At 32.8% G+C, this 23,090-nt stretch overlaps 1 protein-coding gene across 4 annotated transcripts in view; it reads right to left on the reverse strand.

Annotated features, from left to right (window-relative positions):
• DGKB (diacylglycerol kinase beta) overlaps nucleotides 1–23,090 on the reverse strand; it is a 583,166-nt gene that overhangs the window by 464,034 nt on the left and 96,042 nt on the right. For all 4 annotated transcript variants that reach the window (XM_036230387.1, XM_036230386.1, XM_036230388.1 and 1 more), the window contains one exon: nucleotides 2,783–2,859. In XM_036230387.1, the coding sequence (XP_036086280.1) occupies nucleotides 2,783–2,859 (77 nt within the window). The remainder of the gene's footprint in view (nucleotides 1–2,782; nucleotides 2,860–23,090) is intronic.

A 23,090-nucleotide genomic window follows, 5' to 3' on the forward strand; every position in this document is an offset into this window, starting at 1 on the left:
ACTCACCTCTCAAGGTCTTCCTTTTCATTCTATGGCCTAATCAATGAAGTGAAGAAGACAGGGCTTCAGTCTTACAATGGGATTCCAGACACATAGGTTTTAATTATGGTTATTGTTGTGAACTTAGCTAGTTAATTTGGGGAAAGTCATTTTACTTTTCTTTAAATGAGTTTCTTTACTTAAAAACTCTGTAATCTTATTTGTTTGGAAATCTCGACATTTTTTAAAACGTTTTATTCTTAGAGAATCTTTAAAGTCATTGCTTAGATTTATATTTTATGATTCCTTTATTTATTTCTTCGAAGAATGAATATGAAATAATCTTTAAAAGACAGGAATTAAAAATAAATCACTCACTTATATTATACTTAATGTTTCCTTTCTATTACAATAGACTAACAGGTCACATTTTCACTGGCTTAAGATTTCATATACAGCACTTTTAAAATTCAGTAATTTGGATGAATGACAAAAATAATGCATCTAGCATTTAAGCAGCTTTACTTTGTAAGAGGAGAAGCAATTTAAGAAAAATTTAGATGGTTTTCTCTTTGTGAATATACCTTATATGGCTTATACAAGCCATGTTCATTTTAAAAAATAAAGGATTAGTTATTCATTCTAAAATCAGACTAAATTAATTACTTTTCTAATTTTTCTTTTATAATTGAGTATTATTAAGTAGTCACCAATGACAAAAAACTTTGGGCTCAACTTTACTAGTCAATAGAGAGAACTTCACATGTGAATTGACAGTATGATTCTTTATGAATTTTTTATGAATTCCTTCATGCAATTAGTATAACCTTTTACAAACTGGATGGAGTCATGTACTGATGAGAATCTTAGGACTGAAGGATTTCTTTCTCAACATTAAACATTCCTAATTATTTCTTATTGACTTTTGTGAAACAGGTATCAGTTCTAAAAGAGTCATATGAAATTTAATTTTTTTTTTCTCGAAGGGAAAATATATACCAGTATTAACATTACAGAATGGTTTCACTCTTAAATTAGAATTGCTTTTGGATCACAGTGAGATCCAACTTTTTTGTTTTTCAACTGTTCATTATTTTAATAATGCATTTCAAGAGCAGATCTGTGCATTTATAGAGAGGTGTTACATTATTAAAAACGCTGACATCATATGTGTGTCTAATAGTGAATCTAGTAATTACCTCAATAAATCCAGTATACAGTGACAGATAATCCTCATTAAATATATAATATCAATAAGACTGTCTTGTGAGTCCTTTATACAAGAACTCCTTGAAGAAAAAAGGCTACTATGCAAATAATACCACATTTCAACTGAATTTAAAGCCATTAGCTGTCTTTAGAGAGAAAAAGACTGGTTTCATCTCTGTATGTGGATAACATTCATGTTTTCAACCATGATTGGAAATGTAAATATTAATTATGTTTGGTGTCTTATAGTAATTCAGTGAAGTTGACATCTTTAACTTTCCCATTCTGCTTTTTGGTTGTTGAGATTTTTAGTTCTACAAATTTATCTGCCAACATTTTTTTCTCTCACTCTGCAGCATCCAGGAAAATAAAATGTGAGAGAAATGCAGGCCAGATATCTGTTTTTGTTTTTGTTTTTTCTTGATACATAAAAAATGGGAATGGCTTTAAATTGCCCTATATTCTCCATAATTTGTAGGCACTAAATATTAACTTTATTTTAAAAACTAAATCTTAAGTTAAAGAGTTTTAAAAGGTACAGTAATGTATCATAATGCAGACAGAATAAAAAATATGACATAAAAAAGCTAATTACTAGAAATACTAAAAGGAAATTATAAAACAATATGAACATTTTAAGGTTGGAATCTAGAAATTGGGTTTGACTAAAATGTGTAAGTCCTATGAATTCTAGAGAAGTACAATATTGAAGGATAACCAAGAACTGTGCTCTTTTAAATATTGAAAACCACAATAACGATGATAACAAAAAACAAATCACATTTTAATCAGTAAATGAATCTCTCTGGATGGCTAGATAATACATCCAGGGCAGAAGAATCTTTTGCAAAGGGCAGTTTAACTCCTGTAAACCTACCTTTGGTGAAGCTGCAAAAGAACTCACAGCAATGATCATTAAACATTTAAAATGTAACATCTCTCAGCTATCATTAAATGGAAGGTTATCTAACAAATAATTAAGAAGGGAAAGGCATTCATTTAAGCTTGGTGTTCAAAAGCAATCGATGAGACATTAAGTTCTTACAGGGAAAGAATTTCAGGCACTCTTAAGCTTACAGGCAAGTGATAAAAGAAAGATAGAGGGAAGAAATTCCTCTTTTTGTCAAATCTGGTCCTTTAATTAACTGATCAGTTATATCCATCACAAAACCTATTCTTCAGTAAAGGGAATAATTCCCTGAAAGGAGGAATCTCACTACCTCACATCAATGGTCATTTGAGGTTTAAATTTGTAGGTCATAAAACGAGTATCAGTCCACTTTCTCTCGCCTTCTATCTAATCCTGTTTCCTGATTTCTAGGAAAAAAAATCTAGAACTATATTATAGATGATCTATACTTTTTCAGGTAAAAAATATAGAAGTGTTACTTTCATTAACGAAATGTTTTTGGATTAAAAAATAGTAAGTACAAAATTTAATGTTATCTTCCAGAAAATCATTTTATCATGAATTTTATTTTGTTTCTGTTATGGCCTATAGTATACAGTATATATATTTGCAAGTACTAATCATTAAGAAATCCCTTCTCTAAGTACTTATATAAAACTGATATAAAGAAAAAAGAAACTTTACCCCTTCGGGATTATACTTTGCAAGCACACCATTACCATGGAATTCTTCAAGAACATCTTTTAATTTCTTTGTAGAATCTATAAGAAATAGAAAACACACAAATTATTTATATATGTTTGTTATAGCTTTATATAACAGTCAAGAAACAAAGACTTGTTAAAATATAATCACCAAGAGATATTAATTTAAAAATGAACATGTAAAGTGTTCTTTGTCACTTTTAAAAGGCTATTTAATTAGAAAAGACAATCACACCAAAATGAAAGGAACAGAAAAAGTATGTTTTGCCCAAGTGTATTGTTCAAGAATGGAACCATTGCTTGTATGTTAGACATAAAATGATGAGAAAATAAATGAATAGGTAGTATTGTTCTCCTTTATCTTGATAACATAACATTTAAACAAATTAAATTAGTTTAAGAAGAAAAAAGAAAACAGGAGCACCTTTAAACTTTATAATTTATACAGTGCATTTTTCATATATCACACCATTAACTAAATAATAACTCTACTAAATAAACAAGAAAAATAAAATGTGTAGATAAGCCTCGATGGTGAATCTACTCAGAGGCAAGCTATGGATTTTAGTATTTTGTAGGTAGTTTTAGAAAGAATTTTCCAAATATACATAAAGCTCAACACTTAAAGCTCATTTTAATTCAAGTAAGAAACAAAGTTTAGATACATTACCGAAAGTATTTAAATTTTTTTTCAATTTTTAAATAAATTTTAGAATTTTTATATTAAGATGGTGAAAGAATTTGAGTTAAAATGGGAAATAATGTCATAAAAACATAAACATTATTAAACTTTAAAACTATATATAAATGTACTATAAATGTGTATTTAATCTACTAAAATAATGCTTTTATAATTATCAAAATATAAATTTTTGACCAAGAAACCTCAAAATTATAATATGTTTAAGTTGGAATAAAACAAAAGCTAACATATGTTGATAGGCCATCTAAATATTTAATTAAGTTTGAATAACAGTGATAAAATAAGCTTGAAATTAAAATGTAGGAAAAAAGCAGGATTCTTAGTTTTTAATTATGAAGTAGGGCATAGATAGTGTTTGCTATAATTTGAATATGATCCTTCTTGCCTTTCCCAAGATTTAGTGATATATGAACAACCACATTTCCCAGTTCCAAAAATCTAATTAAAAATGACTTTTGAAACACCTTGTTAGAAAATTCACTTAGATGCTCGCTGAGTGCATCATGCTTACCTATATTTTGTGAATTATGTTTTCATTTGGAATGCACAATTTTGTTTCTTTATTGTGATTCTGTGGGGTTTTATATGTGTGACCCTTTTATTAGTATGATAAAATTCACATAACATAAATTCACCACTTTAACCATTATAAAGGGCACAATTAAGTATAATGCTATGCAAATATCACTGCTATCTTAATTCCGGAACATTTTCATCACCCTCTCAAAACCCCCATATTCTTGACATGTCATACAAACAGAATTATACAATACACTGCCTTTGTGTTTGGCTTTTTTTCCCATAGTACAGTGTCTTCAGGTTCAGGTTTTCCCCACTATCCAAACATAGAGTGTTCCTATGAAAACTTTCATAAGCCTAAATAGCCATAAAGCAAAGAAGCAATTACCATTTCTTTAAAAGTGAAAATTTTCTCATTTCTCCTGGTTAGCAAAAGCAGGTACTAATGTAGGTCTTTCGTAAAAGCGAAATGGCATAACGTAAATTTTGAAAAGTGGAGCTTCCTGCTCATGCGTATTGTAGCATATGCCAGTACTTTATTTCTTTTCACAGTCAAAAAAAAAAATTCATTTTATGGATATACCACATTTTGTTTATCCATTCATTAGCTGATATAAATTTGAGTTGTTTCCATGTTTAAGCTATTATAAATAGTGCTGTTATGAGTACTCAAGTATACATATTTCTTTACGAATATTCCTTTGGGTATATACCAAAGAAGAGAACTGCTGTGTCATATGTTAACTGTATTTTTAATATTTTGAGGAACTGCCAAACAGATTTCCACGGGGCTATACTATTTTACATTCCTACTAGTGATACGCAAGGGTTTCAAATTCTCCACATTTTTGCAAACATTTGTTATTTTCTAGTTCTTTTTTTTTATCATTATAGTTATTCTAGTGGATATGAATGGTTTTGAGTTTTATTTTGTATTTTATTAGTCTTTTGCTAATAAAAAATTATGTTAAATACCTTTGCAAGAGCTTATTGTGCATTCATGTACCTTTCTGTAGAAATGTCTATTCAAGTCTTTTGACTATTTTTTAGTTAAGTTGTCATTTTGTTATTGAGATCCTCTGGTGAGAGATCCTACCTACCTGCTCACATACACATGCACACACTTGTGAGTTTGCTTTAACATGACTGAAGCCTGTATAGCTTCCTATAAATTGTTTCCAGGATGTATTTTGCTAGCATTTTTCATATTGTGATCAGTCTTAATATGTTATGCCATATCCCTCGCTACACTGCAGGAAGAAGATGTACATTTTAATTTAACACAGCATTCAAATGTATTACAAAGTTGAAACAATAGAATTGCAATTAATATTGGGATTGAATCAGTCAGAGCTATTCCAACATTAATACACATTAAAGTAATAGCTTTAATATGTACTTTGGCCTGGCAGAAAATCACACTACTTTGAGACCTGTCTATATATTAAAAAGAGACAAGAAGTTGATTCCTTATTCTCAAATCTTTCTTTATGGATAAGAAGGCACTGCTCTGAGTAAGCAGAAAACCTTTTATTTCCTCTTGTTTATAGATGTAGATGTAGACCATTCTGTATATACCTCCATAAATTATGGGCTAATATATCCCAATAAACTATGGCATATTAATCATATCTTAGCCCTATGATATAATGGAAGGAGAAAAATGTTTGGTTTCTTATATGTAGTTCTTCCATAGAACTTCACAGATACTGCCTTAACATGGGCTTTTCATCTCAGGTTTCTATAGGAGTAAAAAACACATTTAGTAATCATTTATAAATGTCCAAAGAAGGTAGCAACCCTTAAAATTATTCGTGTCATTTTTTTTGTGGTTTACTAGCCATAGTTATGTTGAAATATTATTAGTGAGATGTCCACTAGGAATAAATTAATAAATTAAGAGCTACAATCTATGTATCTGTAACTGCCCTTTCCATGAACTGAGGCTCAATGATGATCTTGGCCTGAGGCAATTTAAGGAACTTGAATTCATATTCACATGAATCACCATTAAGTCATCTTTTCCAATATCCATTTCCATTTTTAATATTTTTATATCTGAAGTTTACCCATAATCTAATGTCCACTTCACAATATAATTTAGAAACTGCAACATTACCTTTTCCTCTATTTCTGTCCCAATAACCTTTGTGGGGTCCAGTCTCTTTAAGAAAGAGTCTTTGACTTATCCAACCAATCTTCTATAGAAGGAGATTTTGGTATGGAACACCAGAGGGTTCCACATATCCTGCCTGGGCCCTATAACCTTCAAACAGAATCCCCGTACATAAACTGCTTACATATCTGCTTGGATTCCCAAATTGCACTAGATTGTGAAATTTTTCTGTTCTTCCTACCTTCATAGGAGAACACACATTTACTTATTTTGTAACTCAGCTGCTTTCCTGGATTTGTTCGTATTACCTACCACCATAAATATCCCTATCTTTTGATTATGTCAACTCTGAATCATAGCAATTCAACCCAACATTGGAGCAGTGGAGAGGAGAAAGGATGCATGACTAGATCAGACCTACCTTCTATCACAAGAAAACTAACAAGGACGTGACACCTGGATGAAGAGATAGGAGGTGAGTGAAAGACATAGTCTCAGTTATATTTCAGCTAATATTGGAGCCTCAAATACAAGAGCACAGTGACAGATTCTGGGCTAAGCAATGCTGAGAAATCCAGGCCGGCAGCCAGACAGGCAGGCAGGCAGGCAGCTGTAAGCTGGGAGATCAATTCACAGTTAATACATATCTGTAATGGAACAAAGGTCTAGCATCCAAAGAAGGCTGACAACTGAGGTGCTGGACAGCCAGGTTCAAACAGCTGGTTTAATCTTTAGGATAAGGATTCAGGACAGATGCTCAGCACAAAATATTGGCTCTCCTAGAAAGCAAAAGAGGGTCGTGATTTGAGGCAACTATGAAATACAGGGCTAATTCCAGAGGCACTGTTGTTTGGCTTGGTTAACAGGACAGAGGACTTGGAGAAGAACACTGGATACCAACTGTTTCCCTTAAACTAGTATATTAGTCTTACCAGGAAGTAGTTTAATATTAATAAACACAACAGAGAGGATTGAGTCATTTTAGGTTGTCTTTTCTATCACCATAAAAATCATCTAAGAACTAAGGTGGTCCTGAGCCTGAAAGCAGAGTCATTTTATTTAACAGAGACCTTTTAATATGCTGGGACAAAGGAAATATATATGGGGACTTTAGAGTAGATTTCTCTTCTGGTTTTCTTCCTAGTAAACCCTTCAGGATACGAGTCATTCCAGAGGACCCCTCAAGAGTCTACTCCCTAAGAATCCTCTCACGTTTGGTTAAATCACATAACATACAACACAATGAGAATTAAACTAGGTACATTTTAAGAATCTACAATTAGAAATGTTCTGAATTTTACATGATTTTCAAGAAAAATTTAATTATTTTTACATAATTCTGAAGTAAAAATAAATCAATAAGTGCATAGTACATTTGGCAATGTTCAGAAAATAGAAGACTCAAACTAATGAGTCCTAAAAATGCTCCATTAAAATCAAACACTTTTAGTTTGACCTCACATCTCTTTAGATGTCTGTTGCATCTTGAATAAGCTTCCTTTGTGATTTCACTGCCTCTTTGCCTCTTTATTCCAAAAAATTCAACACACACTTGTCAGATTAATCAAAAAGGCTCCATTGAGTAATGGAAAGATTTAAAGCCAGATAGATTTGGATTTAAGTCCTGGCTCCAGAATTCCTGGCTGAATGTCCCTGGGCATATTTTTAACTTCTTTGTGGCTTAGTTTTCTATACTTAAAATTGGAATAATGATATGGACCACACAATGGTGCCCTGCAAAGCGTCTGGTGCCCAACAAATTCCTGTTCCTTTGTTCTATCCTAAACATGACTTCAAATATACCATCGTTATTCAATAGTTTCCTGTTGCCTTTGGATTAAAGCACAAATTCCTCCTCTTGGTATCATAGGTATGTCAGAATATGATCCAAACCTACCTAGCAATAATTATTTTCTATGTATCCTTATTTACAATTCAATATCCAGCCATCCAATTACCAAGGCATCTCATGATTTTAGAGCTCTTCCTTTGCTTATGATGTCCTTTTTCCCCAGGATTGTTTCAGTCAAATCAAGTTCAAGCATAATGTACGCATAGTTTACCTGTCATCTTATCCACAAAACCTCTTAGGACCTCCTTCGACCACAGTAGATAGCAACTTACCTCCCATGGAACTCCTCATAATAACTCTCTTAAAATCCACAATGTGATTTTATGCATAGAGTACTATTAACACTATTAATTAAAGTTTGTATGTAAAAAGTATTTTAGAGTTTGCAAAGTGTTTTCTCTTATTATTTCATTTAAAATTCACAATCACCTCTGACTTTATCAAATTCCCTCTCCATTTAACACATGAAGAAATCAAGGTTAAAGAAATCACTGATTTAAAAATCACACAGCTAAAAGAGGTTGACGCAGTGACCAAACTCTTGCATATGACTAAAATCTGTCCTCTTTGCTTTGAACCAATAGAAATATGGAGTCCATTACTTTTGTTAATTTAGTTTAGAGAACTTTTTTTACCTACTTTCCTAGTGCCTGGAAATATTATATTTCTTTTTTTTTTTTCTTACCAACAGATGAAGAAGATGTCTTCTATATAAATAAAAAAATACAACAAAAATTCCTATAGATATTATTCAAATTTAAGTTTCTTAATGCATTTTATTTTTTGTTCAGGATTATGTTTCTGTTTAATAATGGAATTAGAATATATGTGTGTGTGTATTATTCTTTTTGAAAACTTTAAGTAAAATATATGTGGATTTTTCACAATATATATATCATATAGTTATTATAAGAATGCATCTTCAATAAACATTAAAATTGTGCTGCATTATAAGAGGAAAGTATATAGAAAAGACAGGACTATTGAACAGATATTTTTAAAAAATTCACAAATAGTACATTCTCATTATGCCTCAAGAGAAAACCTTTTTTTAGCTTGTTCCAAAGTAAATATATCTTATAAGTCAAGGCCAAGAGTCCTACCATCCAAATAGGAGTCATAGCTGTTGTGAGAAGATGACCATATTCCACTGTTAACACCAACACTATTCAGCTATAAAATGCACTTGTCATTTTTATAAATAACAACTTTAGTCCTCTATTTGCCAAAATAGACAGTGCCAAAGGTCCCTATTTCATTGAGGACACTGGATTTCCAGGGTCAAATAAAGGCTCTGACAACATGAGAGGGGCTGCCAACATCTTTAATCTTGTTTAATACACGGGACCATGGAAAAGTCATCTTTTGGTTCTCTCAACTTGGTGCTTTCAAAAGTTTCCTTCACAATCTACATTTCCTCACATAATTTTTCCCCTGTCATAAAGGATATTTGTGGCCTAGAAATCTTTTTTTGTGCCACACCAAAGCATCTTTGCAGTGGTTGTTTTAACCCTGTAACAAATAGTGTTGTGTAGCTTTAACTATTTAAAGAGAATAATTTTCTAATTTAAATACTGAGGCAGCATTAATGTGCCTGTAATGTATTAGTATTCAAAATAAAGTTAAATTTGATAATTAAAGATCCACTTAGCAATATTATATTTAAAATTAGCAAAAGAGCTGTATCTATATCTAAACCAAACAGTTTTGTATCTAACTCAGTGGTACATGACCCTGAATCCATCTTAAGATCTTCTGAGCAACTTTTAAAATATATCTGGGCCCAAAACACTGTGATGAAGATTGAATTGTGTACTAGATTGGATCCAGGTTGAGGATTTTTAAAAAGCACCTCAACTGATTTTTGTATGTAGCTAAGGTTGACTTTATCGCTACTCTGATCCTTAAAGAGATGCACAAAGAAACTGATAGTTAATCAATAATTTTTTCCTGCTACATTTCCTTGTGTCTGTTTGTGTGTGTGTGTGTGTGTGTGTGTGTGTGTGTGTGTGTGTGTGTGTGTGTGTGTAGAGAGAGAGAGAGAAAGAGAGAGAGCGAGAAAGTTGTTCGAGGGGCTTATTAGGAAAAAAATTGGAGATTTTTACTCAAAATTTTATTAACCCTGACCTCAGGTCACAATGGCAAAATAACAGTATTTTGGTAATCCAAAAGATCGAGAAATTGATATAGCCATTAATACAGTTCCCCAAGTGATATAAAAGATATTCTACATAAATTATAGTCAACAGTGGAAATGAAATACCTACAGCACTATAGGATATTTGGAGGACTAGTCACAAAGAGACAGAAGTTCATATCTACTTGTGTGAGAATTATAATAAAAGTATAAAGAGATTGAAAAAATACAGAACTATTGTTAAAAATAATAAGTCACATGGTAGCAGTTTATATGCTAATTGAAATTTATACACCTGGATTTTTAAACATCCTAAAAAGAATATTCTAGTGATACAGCTACATTAGAAAGAACTATAATAAAAAGCTCTTAAGCTGTTCTGAGTGCAATTTCTCTCTCTACATGTTTCTGCTAAGCTCTTGGGATCACTGTTAACTTGAAAAGATGACAACGATAATATCTCAGAGAAATGCGTATAGCAATACACATTGTAGTGACTACTATTTCTATTTATCTGGAAAGACAATTATTTACTTCCAGATTAACTGCTGATATAAGACTATGAAAAAATTTCCTTTTTCTTTTTGATTTTCATTATTTGCTAATAATCTTTTTAAACAAGAATTCTTTAAAACACTTTCCTTCATTTGCTATTATGACTTTTCGATGCATGTATCTAGTCCAGTGCCTTAGACAACGTATTTATAAGAGTAGTCTTTTTTTTTTTTTTTTTAGATAGATAATCTAACTGTTAGCAAATCTATGCTGGCCAGGCACTGTTATAGGGGGTTCATGAAATAATTTACATTTTATACAGATTTTATTGTGCATAAAATGAATTAAGAAAATGTACACTTGTATGTGAGCCGCTCATCTACACAATAACTGAAAATTGGCATGAAAAACATAATTTTAATTGAAAATTATAAGTGGTGAATAAATCGCTGTGATTCAGTGATGTTCTAGTAAATGTTTATAATTGCCGAGGGCGCAGAATGCTAACTTGTAGCATTTGCTGATGTACCTGTTATAAATATTCCCACTATGGCCATTCAAACTTCTCTTATGACATTATGAATGCGGAGTTGGGAAGAGATGCTAACATTTGACTCATAGGAGCAGGAATTAATGAATTAACCAACATAGAATTTTATATACTCTAGGAAGAATGAACAGGTCTTTCAAAACAAATAGAGATTAAGAGCAAAAATAAAATCCCCCAGTTGTGAATTCTCAATCATTCTTTCAAATACTCAAGACTATTGAGTTTAGAAAAAGTACTGTTTCGTATCATTGCACAAAACAGAAATTATTCTTGTTCACATGTTTGTGGTCTACTGAAAGAAGATAGAAAATAAACATAATAAATGTAGAATATTAGATAGATTTCAACTACTATGGGAAAAAAATAGTACAAGGTAAAGGGGATTATTAACTTGTAGGTCACAGTTTACAATTCTATATAGGAAGGTTAGAGTAGACTTCTATAAAAAGGTGACATTTGGGCAAAGTTTTGAATCTAGTAATGTTTTAAAAGAAGCACTGCTCATATAAAACTGATGAAATCTGAATAAACTCTGTGGATTATACCAATGTGTATGTTATCGTGTCAATAGTATTTTATAAACTGTAGTTATGTAATATGTAACCATCTGTAACTGCATGGGTCCTCTCTGGTCATATTTTTTATAAATTCCTCTAAGTCCATCATTATTTCAAAATATTTTTTGAAAGGAATGCTCAATAATATTGAAAATAAGAATGCAGAAGACAAAAGTAAAAGTGAGGAAATTATTATGGCATTATTATATTAATTCATTCCAGAGATTTATGACTGCATGAAGGTCTTAGTGGTGGAGCAGGAAAGATGGATTCTTTTGAAAGTGTGGCCAAAAGCTTTCCTGATGGATTGGACATTAGTTGTGAAACTGAAGAGTTAAGAACGACCCTAAAATTTTGTTCAAGCATTCAGAGGGATGAAGTTGCCACAAAAAGGAACAGGGAGCAATGCAGACAGAGCAAGTTTGGGATGGAGAGTTCTCCATTTTGTTTTAGGCGTTTTATATTTGAGAAATCTATTAGACATCGAAGTACAGCCATTAAGTAAATAATTAAATATAAATGTGGAATTAAGGAGAGGTTCTAGGCTAAATTTGAGTGTTATTTGTATAAATTATATTTAAAGCCTTAGAACTATAAAATATCACATGGAGAGTGAACATAGAAAAAAATACCAACGACCAAAACCTGGAGCACTCAGACATTCTGATATCAGGAAAAGAGGATGAATGTGCAAGACTGAGAATGAGTATCTAGTAAAACAGCAAGAAAACCAGAGAAGCAATGTGTTATGAAAGCAGAGTGTCACATAATATCAAGTAAAGTGAAAAGTGAAAAGCAGAACCTGATCACTAGACTGACCCAAAAGAAAGTCATTCAAATCCATATGTAGAGTTGATTCAGTTTAGTAGTTAGGACGAAAGCCCAATCAGAGTGAGTAAAGATAAAATAACACGGAAGGGATGGGAAGCAGTGAATATGGGCAAATCATTTAAAAATATTTATTCCAATAAAAGTGAAGAATATGAGTAATAGCTGGATTGTAGAAGTGGATTTAAGATTATTTTCTTAAGAGAAGAGAAAACAGCATGCCAATAGAAATTATCTAGTGGAGAAAATCTGAAAATGTAGAAAAAATAAGTGAAAACCATAGGCCGGTGTCCTTAAATAGGTAAAAAATATATAATCTTATTCATAGCAGAAGGTCTTAGGATGGGGGCATGGACATTCACACAAGTGAGAAGGCAGAGCATATGGGTTCATATGCTGGGAGAGGTAGATGTCCATTTAGCGTATGTAAAGTTCTGTTGTGATGACTTTAGTCGGTGAAAGAAAAAAAAAGGTCAACTGTTGAGAAAAGAGGAGAGAGGCAGATTTGAGGAGTTTCGAGGAGAGTCCTGAGGTGCTGAAATCCTCCAGGAGAGAGCAAAAGTACATCGACAAGGAAAACGTGATATAATTACCAGGCCACTTTGAAGGCCAGTCAGTTATAAAGCAGGTTATGGAGAAAGTCAAAATTGACTGGGTTAGTGTGGTTTGTCCATCCAACTGCTTTGGAGTGAGAGAGGGCAAGGAAATTGAGGAGAAGCAAGGAGATGATTTTAATGGCTTTTTATGGAAGACTGCACTTGGGTTTTAGATCATTACTTCAATTTATGAAAAGTCCACTGCGTGACTCTGCCGGTCATTTTCTCTAGTTTGAGAGAGAACACTTTCTGGCAGTTATTGTGCTTTTCACAGTTCTATGCACTCTATTCAGATGTCATCCTCCTCTGTACGAGCCATGAGGGGATGTGGAAAAGAGATGTGTAATTCAAGCTACCTCCTATGTGTGTTTCTCAAGAGGTAACAGTACTTCAGTACTTATCTTTTGTTTTTTTTTTCCTTTTCCTTCATTTTTCACTTCATTCTGTTAAGTGGCTAATTATACTTAGACATATTTAGTTCTGGTTAATAATTGTATTTTCGGCCTTCTTCCTTGCCCAGAGAATAAAATAAAGAACCTGAATAGATCAGCTCCATGCGGAGCCATTATATTAGTGGTAAAAAAAAAAAAAAAAGTTATATATTCCAAGTCTCATGTCCCCACTCCACCTCTCCTGCTTCTCCCCTCCCTTCTGATGATGCTGTAACATCCCCAGCACCCACTCATTTGATTCATTTTGGAGAAGTGGAAAAATAACAGTGAGATAATTCTGAGAAATTCCTGCCCCTTGATGACACGTTCCAACTTGTATACTTGAAGTTACATATATTTTTTCTCCTTTGGCTTAGTCTGCTTCTTTACGCTCTACATTTTTTTTCTATCTTTTTAAAAGTGACTTGGGGTCATTTATTACATTTGGCAGAGGGAGGTTTTACAAATTGCATTCAGTATATTTCCCCAGGAAGATAAATTATACTTTAAAATATATACAGTTGCAAGAAATGATCTTTTCATGCAGTATTGTTCAAGTAGTTTCTTCACATATACCACATGGATTCTCTAAACTAATGAACTCATTTTCAACTCAATATCCAGATCTTTAGATTTAAGAGTGCTGCTTAACTCCCATTCACTATTTGTGCTGACATTATTGCTGTTGGCAAATGCGGATGATAAAAATATCTTCTTTGTGCTTCTGCTAAGATTAGTACCTGGCACATAATAAATATTCATTAACTCTGAGCCTTTATCATCCATCGTCTGTGTTGTCATATTTACACTGAGATCTGGGTTTTTTCTTTTTTCCCAGAATCTTAATTTCAGATTAAATTTCAGATTATTCTCAATTTTCTTCATTTCCATTTGCACTTTTACTAGATGCATTAAACTTCTTATTTGATTCAATAACCTGAATATAATGTAAAATTGTTCAAAATTAGTTATATTTAAATCATCGATTTTAATTTTTTTCTTATGGGAAATTAAAATATTTCGATCAAAATATTTAATAAAATGCAGCTGAATTATAATTTTGAATCTGTACCTTAGTAAACATGTTTAAACACACACTAGTTTAGATGATCAAAGTTTCATTTCATTTTTTAAAAGTTCTTATATGGGTTGCAAAACACTGAAAAATCGGACATTCTGGCAACAATAGTGTTTTCTCTAGTTGCAATGCTAATAACATCCTGTTTTAAGACAATGCAAAATTACCAAAGTCTCTAATTAGTTTCTAACCAGATTTTTAGCTCTCTGTACATTCACCAACAAACACAATGTTAGGCAATCTGGGAAAACCAAAATCTATTTTTTGGCATACACATTTCAAGAAATATAATTTGCTTACATAAAAATTTTAAAGAACATAAACCCTAAAATATCGTCCCCAAATTATAATTTCAAAAGAGAACTCAGTGAAATGTGCCACATGTATTTTGTGGCTTTAATGTCTACTCATCTTTCCCATGACTCTAGAGACTGTGAAAACTTTAATGTGAGAAGGAGAATAATAACTATATGTGAAATTAGAAGTAGTTGAAAATTATAAACACTATAAACATCAACAGAAGTTTTTTTCATGGTATTAGAGAGATCTCCATTTTCTTCCTCTAATACTGAGGAAATTAGAAGAAACAATATTGAAAGACTCTTCTAGTCACAACATATTGTGATTCAATGATAAAAACATCTCTAGATACCCTGAAAGGATACTTAGCCCTACACCCCTAAATACTTTCCTCCTAATAATCTTATCTCTAGTTCTTACCTCTCTTAAATCTTATCCAACTTTTGAACAGAAATTCAGATTGAGGAATTAGGAAATTTCTAATCCCACTACCAGATAAGGTGAAAACAAGGGAAATGGAGGAAACATTTTAGTTCATAAAAGAATATGTTTTACTGATATGTCAAATTCCCCAGTGATATTAGAACCTCTATTAATATTAGTACTGGTATTACATTTGAGAAATATATTTAGAATTATACTTATTCTGAAAATTACTCAGCTTTGATAAAGCTACCTTTTAGCTAAAATTGGCAATTTTAAGGTGAAAACTTACCTACAATGTGACTATTTTTATATTCTCTAAAAATTACTGGGCAGAGAGTAGACTGGAGATAAAACACTACGTGTGTGAATATTGTGGCTTATTTCTTCTGAATCTCTCTGCCGTGCAGTGTTCAGAAGAATCTATGACATTACTTTTATTAAATGGTATCTCTCTGTCTACATTATCACATTGCAAAATTTGCTATGACAACTTCTGACAGACTTTGCTATAATTTGCTACCAAAAAAAAAAAATATGCCAAAATGCTAGCTAAATGTGTTGGCCAATCTGAGTGAATTTCTTACATTACACCTTAGCTTTATTTCAGCCATTCACCTAATAGGATAAGGTTAGTATCATATTTTTAAAATATTTTTAAAGATCTAAAAAAAAAAGTAATGATTAAGGGTGACTATTTTGTAAAAAAAAAAAAAAAAAAAAAAAAAAAAAAAAAAACAATGTTTAGTTACAAAGCAAGTCTGAGATAGCTTGAGAGATTTAAGGACTGTGAGACAGTGCAATTTAAAAATCAAGAATGAGGGGATCTCAGTGAGAGGCTGCACAGTCTCCCTAGTGACTTGCAGGAACTCATGAATCAATGCGCTGAGGAAATTCTCAGTGATGTGGGGAAGGGAGGAACTGCCAGGAAGATAAGAGCTGCCAAGTATAAGCTAATACTGTTTATTAGTTTCTTAAGGTTGATATAAAAAGTTACCACAAACTTGGTGGCTTAAAACAACAGACATTTATTTCCTCATAGCTCTAGAGGTCTGAGATTTAGATACTCTTAGGCTTGGGTCCTGGGGCTCTGAGGAAGAATCTGTTTCATGTTTCTCCCTTAGCTTCTGGTGGCTGCTAGAAATCCTTAACAAGCCTTGCCTTGTCAACCCACCACACTAACCTCTGATCCTGTTGTCACATGGCCTCTTCTCCTATTTCTCTGATTTCCTCTTCTGTCTTTCACAAGAACAGTGATCACTGGACTTAGAGCCCACCCTAAATCCAGGAATAAGCTCATCCTGATAGTTTTATTATATTTGCAAAGACCCTTGTACCAAATAAGGTCACCTTCGTAGGTTCCCAGGTTTAGGATTCGGACACACTTTTCTGGGGGGCACTATTAAACCCACTACAAGTAACTGGTTTTAGGTAGATGAAAATTTTAAAGGTGATATTCAGCCAAAACTTTTATTAAAGCATGGATCTGAAAAACTCAGGGAACTTAATGGAATTCTGTAAAGTTTACTTTTTGTTGACTGGTAAATTAACTCAGGTCCTCTGAGAAACACATGAAAGAAATTCTAGGATAAAAAAGGGAGCAGAAGCAGAGAAGTAGGCAGGGACACATCCAGAGTGTGAAGCAGGTCTAACACTTAAAGGGGACAAGAAGAAAGATTTGGTGATGGACAGAGGGGAGGGGGTTTGGGGAGCTTGGAGAATGGGGTTAAGGGTTAAAGAAGTACAAATCAGTAGTTGATAGATGGTCATGGGGATGGGGAGCATGGTATAGAGAATGCAGTTAGCATTAATATGTTGGCTAGATGGAGGGCCAGGAAAGGGAGGGAGCAATTGGGGGGATCATTTTAGGAACTATATAGATGTCTAACCAATGTACTGTATACTTGAAACTAATTAAAATAAATTAATTTTTTAAAAAGGGTAACATGAGCAATATAAAGTAAAAAAAAATAAATGAAGAAGGAGGAGGAGGAGGAGGAGAAGAAATGAGAGGAGGAGGAGGAAGAGGAGGAAGAGCAGGAAGACTGGGTAGCACTACCACAGATGTGGTGCAGCTCTGGGCCAATTCGGAGCTCCTGAGCAAACCTCGTCCACTGGAAGAATGCTGTCATGGAACCTGAATTTACTACCACCATTGTGCTTGGTCACTGCCCCGGAGCAGTCCAGGGAGAGCATGGCCTCAACATCAATGCTGTAGTAAGTTTAAAGTGTAAGGACTAAATGATGAGGAAGAAATAGTCAAAGCTCAAGTAAAAAGCTTTCTGTTGCCACCCATCAAAGTTCCAAGAAGAATTCAAGTAGAAAGGACATTTGCAATCATAGCTCTTTTGATACCTCTAGGGCACATCCTTCTAGGATTGTTGATTGTGAGATCATGTATAAGTGCTTGTATGTCTCCCAATACCACTGTTATTATTACAGCCATGAGTACTGGCAACCTTGAAAGCATGTTACATAATGTTGGTGATGTAGTATCTGGAGGGGGATACTGATGCAGATGCCTTTGCTCTGATGAAGGATTAATCAACCAGTTTCCTGTTTCAAAAAAAAAAAGTGCAGCTCATTGCCAACATTAATTTTATATAAACATGCTCTTTGAGGCTGAAGCAAATCTGACTGGTTTTCAGTCTGAAAAGAAAATATAAAAACTGTTCTTGGAGTTATTTCTAAAGAGAACTTTTCTCTATATTACTAATGTAACAGAAATGTGTATGATGATCAGTATTTAATATATATTTTTTTTGCATGGTAAATTTCAAAGTGCAGAACAACACAAAGTAGAACATCACATACTGTGCAAAAATATCACGTTTCTCTCCAGATGTTCTCGCCATCATTGTCATTGTGCAAGCAGCACACTTTGCAGCAACTAGTTGGATTCTGTTTCCTTTATGTTGGTGGCGTGCTCTTAGGGAAATGTCTTGCAGATGGGTGAAGAGGTATGACATTATCAAAGCATGGACAACCTAGGAGATGTAGCTGCCCTGGATTGTGATGCTTTTCCAGCATTCTTTAAATCAACGTCGGTCTTAAGTTTACATGGCTGATTGTGTGCTCAGGAATGTCTTTCTTGAACAGGATGTAGGAATTTAGTACTGTCATGTTTAGAAGGTGACAAAGAATTTCTTACACCGAAACTTGTGACTTTTGCGCTGTTAGATAAGAAGTGAGCATCTGATCTCATCAGCCGAAATGCTCCCATACTCTCATTATAATCCACAATGACACATGGCTTCTCAGTTTTCTCTCCATCTCTGTTGTCTACTTCAATCACAGTGTCACTGTGGAATGTTGAAAACATTGTCACCTCCTTCTCATCTCACCATTTCAGTGTCATAAATTCACCACAGAGTCTGGCTATAGTTGTTCCTTTTGCAATTCCTTTTTTCAGATCATTTGGCATCTGTTTCCTGTTCAAAAGAGCTGTCCCAACAACTATAGTCCTGTTTTGATGTAATTCTCTGAAAAGAATTGGGGATGCATGGCAAACTCTGAGGGGTAAATCTAGAACTGTAATCTGCAAGTTATCTCAGGATAAATGCTGCAGAAGCAAGCGCTCCCCTCAAGTGTTCGAGAGGCAAATAGGAAATGGGTTAAATGCTCCTGAAGGGAGCAAGAAAGCATTCAAATTGATCAATTAGAATACAGTATAAATCACCTGCCTAACGATAAAGTATGAAGAAAAGACATCATTTTATGTTTTTTTGCTAATCGTTCAAAATTTTTATGAAGAGAGCTAATCAGACATCTTAGGCCTAGTATAGAGGCCAGATATCCTACTGTGGATGATGAAAATGTTGACAAATAATTCATATGCACACAGCAAGGAATTATAGCAAGGAATTTGTTCAACTTAATTATTGGTGTGGATTGGGAGAAGAGAATTCATAAATATTTGATGCAAATCTTTAAATAAATTTTAGATCAGACATCTAAAAATAATTTGGCAAGGGTATGTGATTGTGACACAAATTTGAGTATCACATATTCTCATATTATCACTAGTTCTATTGACACACAGTGAATGAAAACAGATGTGGAATTTGAGTTTTAAGTCTCCTATTGTTGTTATCTATGGCACCAATTGATAGTTCACAGACATTTGTTCTCACAGTTAAAAGAGCCAACAGGAGAAACTGTCCCCTGGTTCCATGTACTTGGACATGGCCTTATACCTAGACATGGCTGAATGTAAGACATGGTCTCTCTTACCCCTCCACCAGTTCCCTCCTGATCATCCTTCCCCTTGACTGCATACCCCTCCTCTTTTTTCACGACTAAACATCAATCAGGAAGTCCTCAAGAGTTTGATTTTAAAAACTACTTTGACTCTTTGTTGCTTTTGTTCTGCTTAAGGGTTTTTTTTTTTTTAATTCACAATGTCTTTAAAATATTATTTATTCTTCGAGTATCTGCTTAGAAGGAAAAGTAATTTATATCTAATACTTTACACAGCAGTATCATTGTATACTGCACACATGTGTACTAAGAAGCTCGTAAGGTTCTAGATAATTAGGTGTTATATGATCAAGTAATTGTTGCTTTTGTGCTTTCTATTATTCAAAAGTCTCCACTGAATTTTGCATAGGTGTTTCAGTATTAATTATTACTCAGGAAATTTTGGTGGGATGTTTTAATAGGCTGGGTATGCATTCTTATTTTCACTGTTAATGAATAATGACAGAGTCCTGTATTATTAAAAAAATCAATAGTCAACGCATTTTTAATAATGAATTAGATTCAGATAAGGAAGGATGCATACGTTACACTCATTAAGTATAAATAGAATGTATACTCAGTTAATTCAAAGTAATCGAAAAACAGGAAATAATGAAGAGACCATGAGAGTGAGAAAAACCAGGAATAGAACTAATTTAACCAAGCAGTTTGGAGGGTCTTAAAAAACCTGAACAGTATAGTTCTAAGACCACCTGCTCCAAATAAGGGGTCCTATCCTTAAGTTTATAATAAAAATGTAAAGTTATCAAAAATGAGGGCTGAGAAACATATAATTAAACTACTTCCAACAACAGAAAAAGTTCTAGAAAGGATTATGGGAGGGCTTTGCAGTGGAAAAGAGATGAAATCACCAAGAGATATAAATGGATCATAAATAAAAATTATTATACTGACCTACATCTGTGGGATATTCTTTTGTATTGCAACCTGCCAAACATCATAATAAAAGCATGTTAACATTAGACAGTTACGTTTTCATGAATACATATTACCTCACAAGTTTTTTACACTGTCCACTGCAAAAGGGAAATAAAAACTCTGTCAACAAGCTCATAGTCTTGGTGGTGTGACATCTGTACATCAGCTTGAAATACTAGAATGTGTGACAGCCAGTCGCCTTGTTCCTTTTTGGTCTTCACTTGCATTAGTGTTATTTGCTTTCACCTATAGAATTGGGAGGAGTATAAGGACTAGTTAAAAGTCTATTTGAATTACTGGGCATAAAAGATTTACAAGCCATGGAGAAATCATCTTGATTTGTAATAGGAAGAATCTGAGAAAGACTGGGGAAAGCATCTCCCCCAAAGTTAGAGTCGATCTGGAGAAAAGTCATTTAAGAGAATTTCAATTAAACTCATGATTATTACCTAGCAAGAACTTCTTGCCAGAGGCACATTATCTAAGCACATACAAAATTATAATGAAGATTTTTAATTGCTTCACTTAAGATAAAAAAAATTACAGAAAAGCTAAGAAGCAGTGTAAGTGGAAAGTGTCAATGATCTTAGGTTTCCCCTTATTCATATATTATCATCATTGCTATTTTGCTACGGCATACTGGTTTTGTTTGAATGTTTTTCTGAATGAGGTTATTGGATTAATAACTGGCCCTTTGCAAATGTTATTTAAGTCTTAATTAGATTACAATTGGAAATCAATTATCCTTTTTATACATTTAAAAATCTATGCAGTCATATGCAAGTCTTCTCCAAATTATTTGATTTTTTAATGAAAAGTCCAAATAAATAAAGACAGATGGCCAGCTAAGTAAAACTGACAGCAAATTTATCCAAATTTATGAGATTTTTTTTTAAAAAAATTGTTATTGTCTTAGAATTCTCTCCTCCCTTTCTTAAGTTTTCTTTCCATTACAGATTTCTTCACTTGGCTCAGCCCTCACTGTCCAGAGTGACATTGTATTAAGTGGCATGTATCCCTTGGCTGTTACGATGAAAATAACCTTAATGTTTAAAGGCAAGATCATTGTATATTTTTAATGATTGCATAGTTAATGCCTATTAAAAAGGAAACCAGAAAGTACTTAAATATGAAAAGATATAACCATCCATAATTTCTCTGCCTGAAAATGACTACTATTATCACTGTAGTGATATCCTCCTGGAATATTTTCAATATGCATGTATAAAATTTATAAAACTGGGGTTAAAAATCATAAAAATGGAATTAAAGATTACATGGCATCTTTGAGCTACTTTTACATTAAATATATTTTAAATATTTTTGTTAACTATCATTAGTATTGGTTGAACAGTGTGTCCTTGTGGAGCTGCACAATAATTTTATTTACTAGTCTCATATTTGAGCATTTAAACTACTTTACATTTATATTAATAATAAAAGTATAATAAAAGTGATATGCATACATCTTGGAAACATATTTGATTCTGTTCTTAGGATAAATTCCTAAAGGATTCATGAATGGATCCAATATGTTCTGCATTTTAAGATTTTTTTACACACACTAATTTGTTCTTTAGCAATTTTGAACCAATTTAATTTGTCTAAAGGGTGTGTAAATATAAAGTGTTTTATTGTGCATAGAATCTGAACATAATTTAAATGTGATACAAATCTACAAATCTACTTGAATCCTACCTACAATAATTATATGCTCAAGTAAAATGCCACATTGATTCAGATTCCAAGTCTCTATGAATATATATTAGTAGACGTAGGTATTGCTAGGAAATTCTGTATTTCTTGCACTCTAGTAGAGTAATTAGTAAGCATCATGCCCTTAAAGGTTATTAGGATTAAGTGACTGAAGAAGGGAAGTGCTCTGAAGTAGAAAGAGCACAGGATTCAGAGTTAGGAGACCTTTACTGCTAGGGTAAATGCATTCCTTGGAACTGTTTTTTTCTTATCTGTAAATAAAGATGATAAGTCGGGCAGTTTCTAAGTCTTTTGCAATTATAAACACTCTGTATATGTTATATTGCAAGCTCGATTAAGCTAATGACCATGACTTTTCTTAGTTTTTTTCATAGCACCTAGTGCATAAAGTACTTTGCATAAATAGTCAATTTTGTGTGCATGCAGATCAAATTAAAATCTATTTTTAAATGAGTATGCTAGCTACTTATTGAATCTCATAGGACTATATAAAAATAAAGAACTGATTTTCCAGTATTAATTACACTCTAACCCTTTGCAAATGGAGTCATTCTTCCAGTTGCTTGATATTTTTAGAAAATAGAGAAAAAAGTTTAGGTGTTATACAAAGTTTACAAATATGATACATTTGGTCAACTAAGAAAGCATTGGTTTTATACATTGCCTTCAGGAGAGTTGAAGGAGCTGACTTTTAACTTTCACTCTGAATTTTAAATGAGTATTAGCTCATTTTTGTAACTTTAAATGTAATATAAATTACTTAGTAGAAAGAAGAAAACATTTGTTCTTATTTTTATTCCAGTTGCTTA

Source organism: Rousettus aegyptiacus, unplaced genomic scaffold (genome assembly GCF_014176215.1).
Source record: "Rousettus aegyptiacus isolate mRouAeg1 unplaced genomic scaffold, mRouAeg1.p scaffold_m13_p_13, whole genome shotgun sequence".
Taxonomy (NCBI): Eukaryota; Metazoa; Chordata; class Mammalia; order Chiroptera; family Pteropodidae; genus Rousettus; species Rousettus aegyptiacus.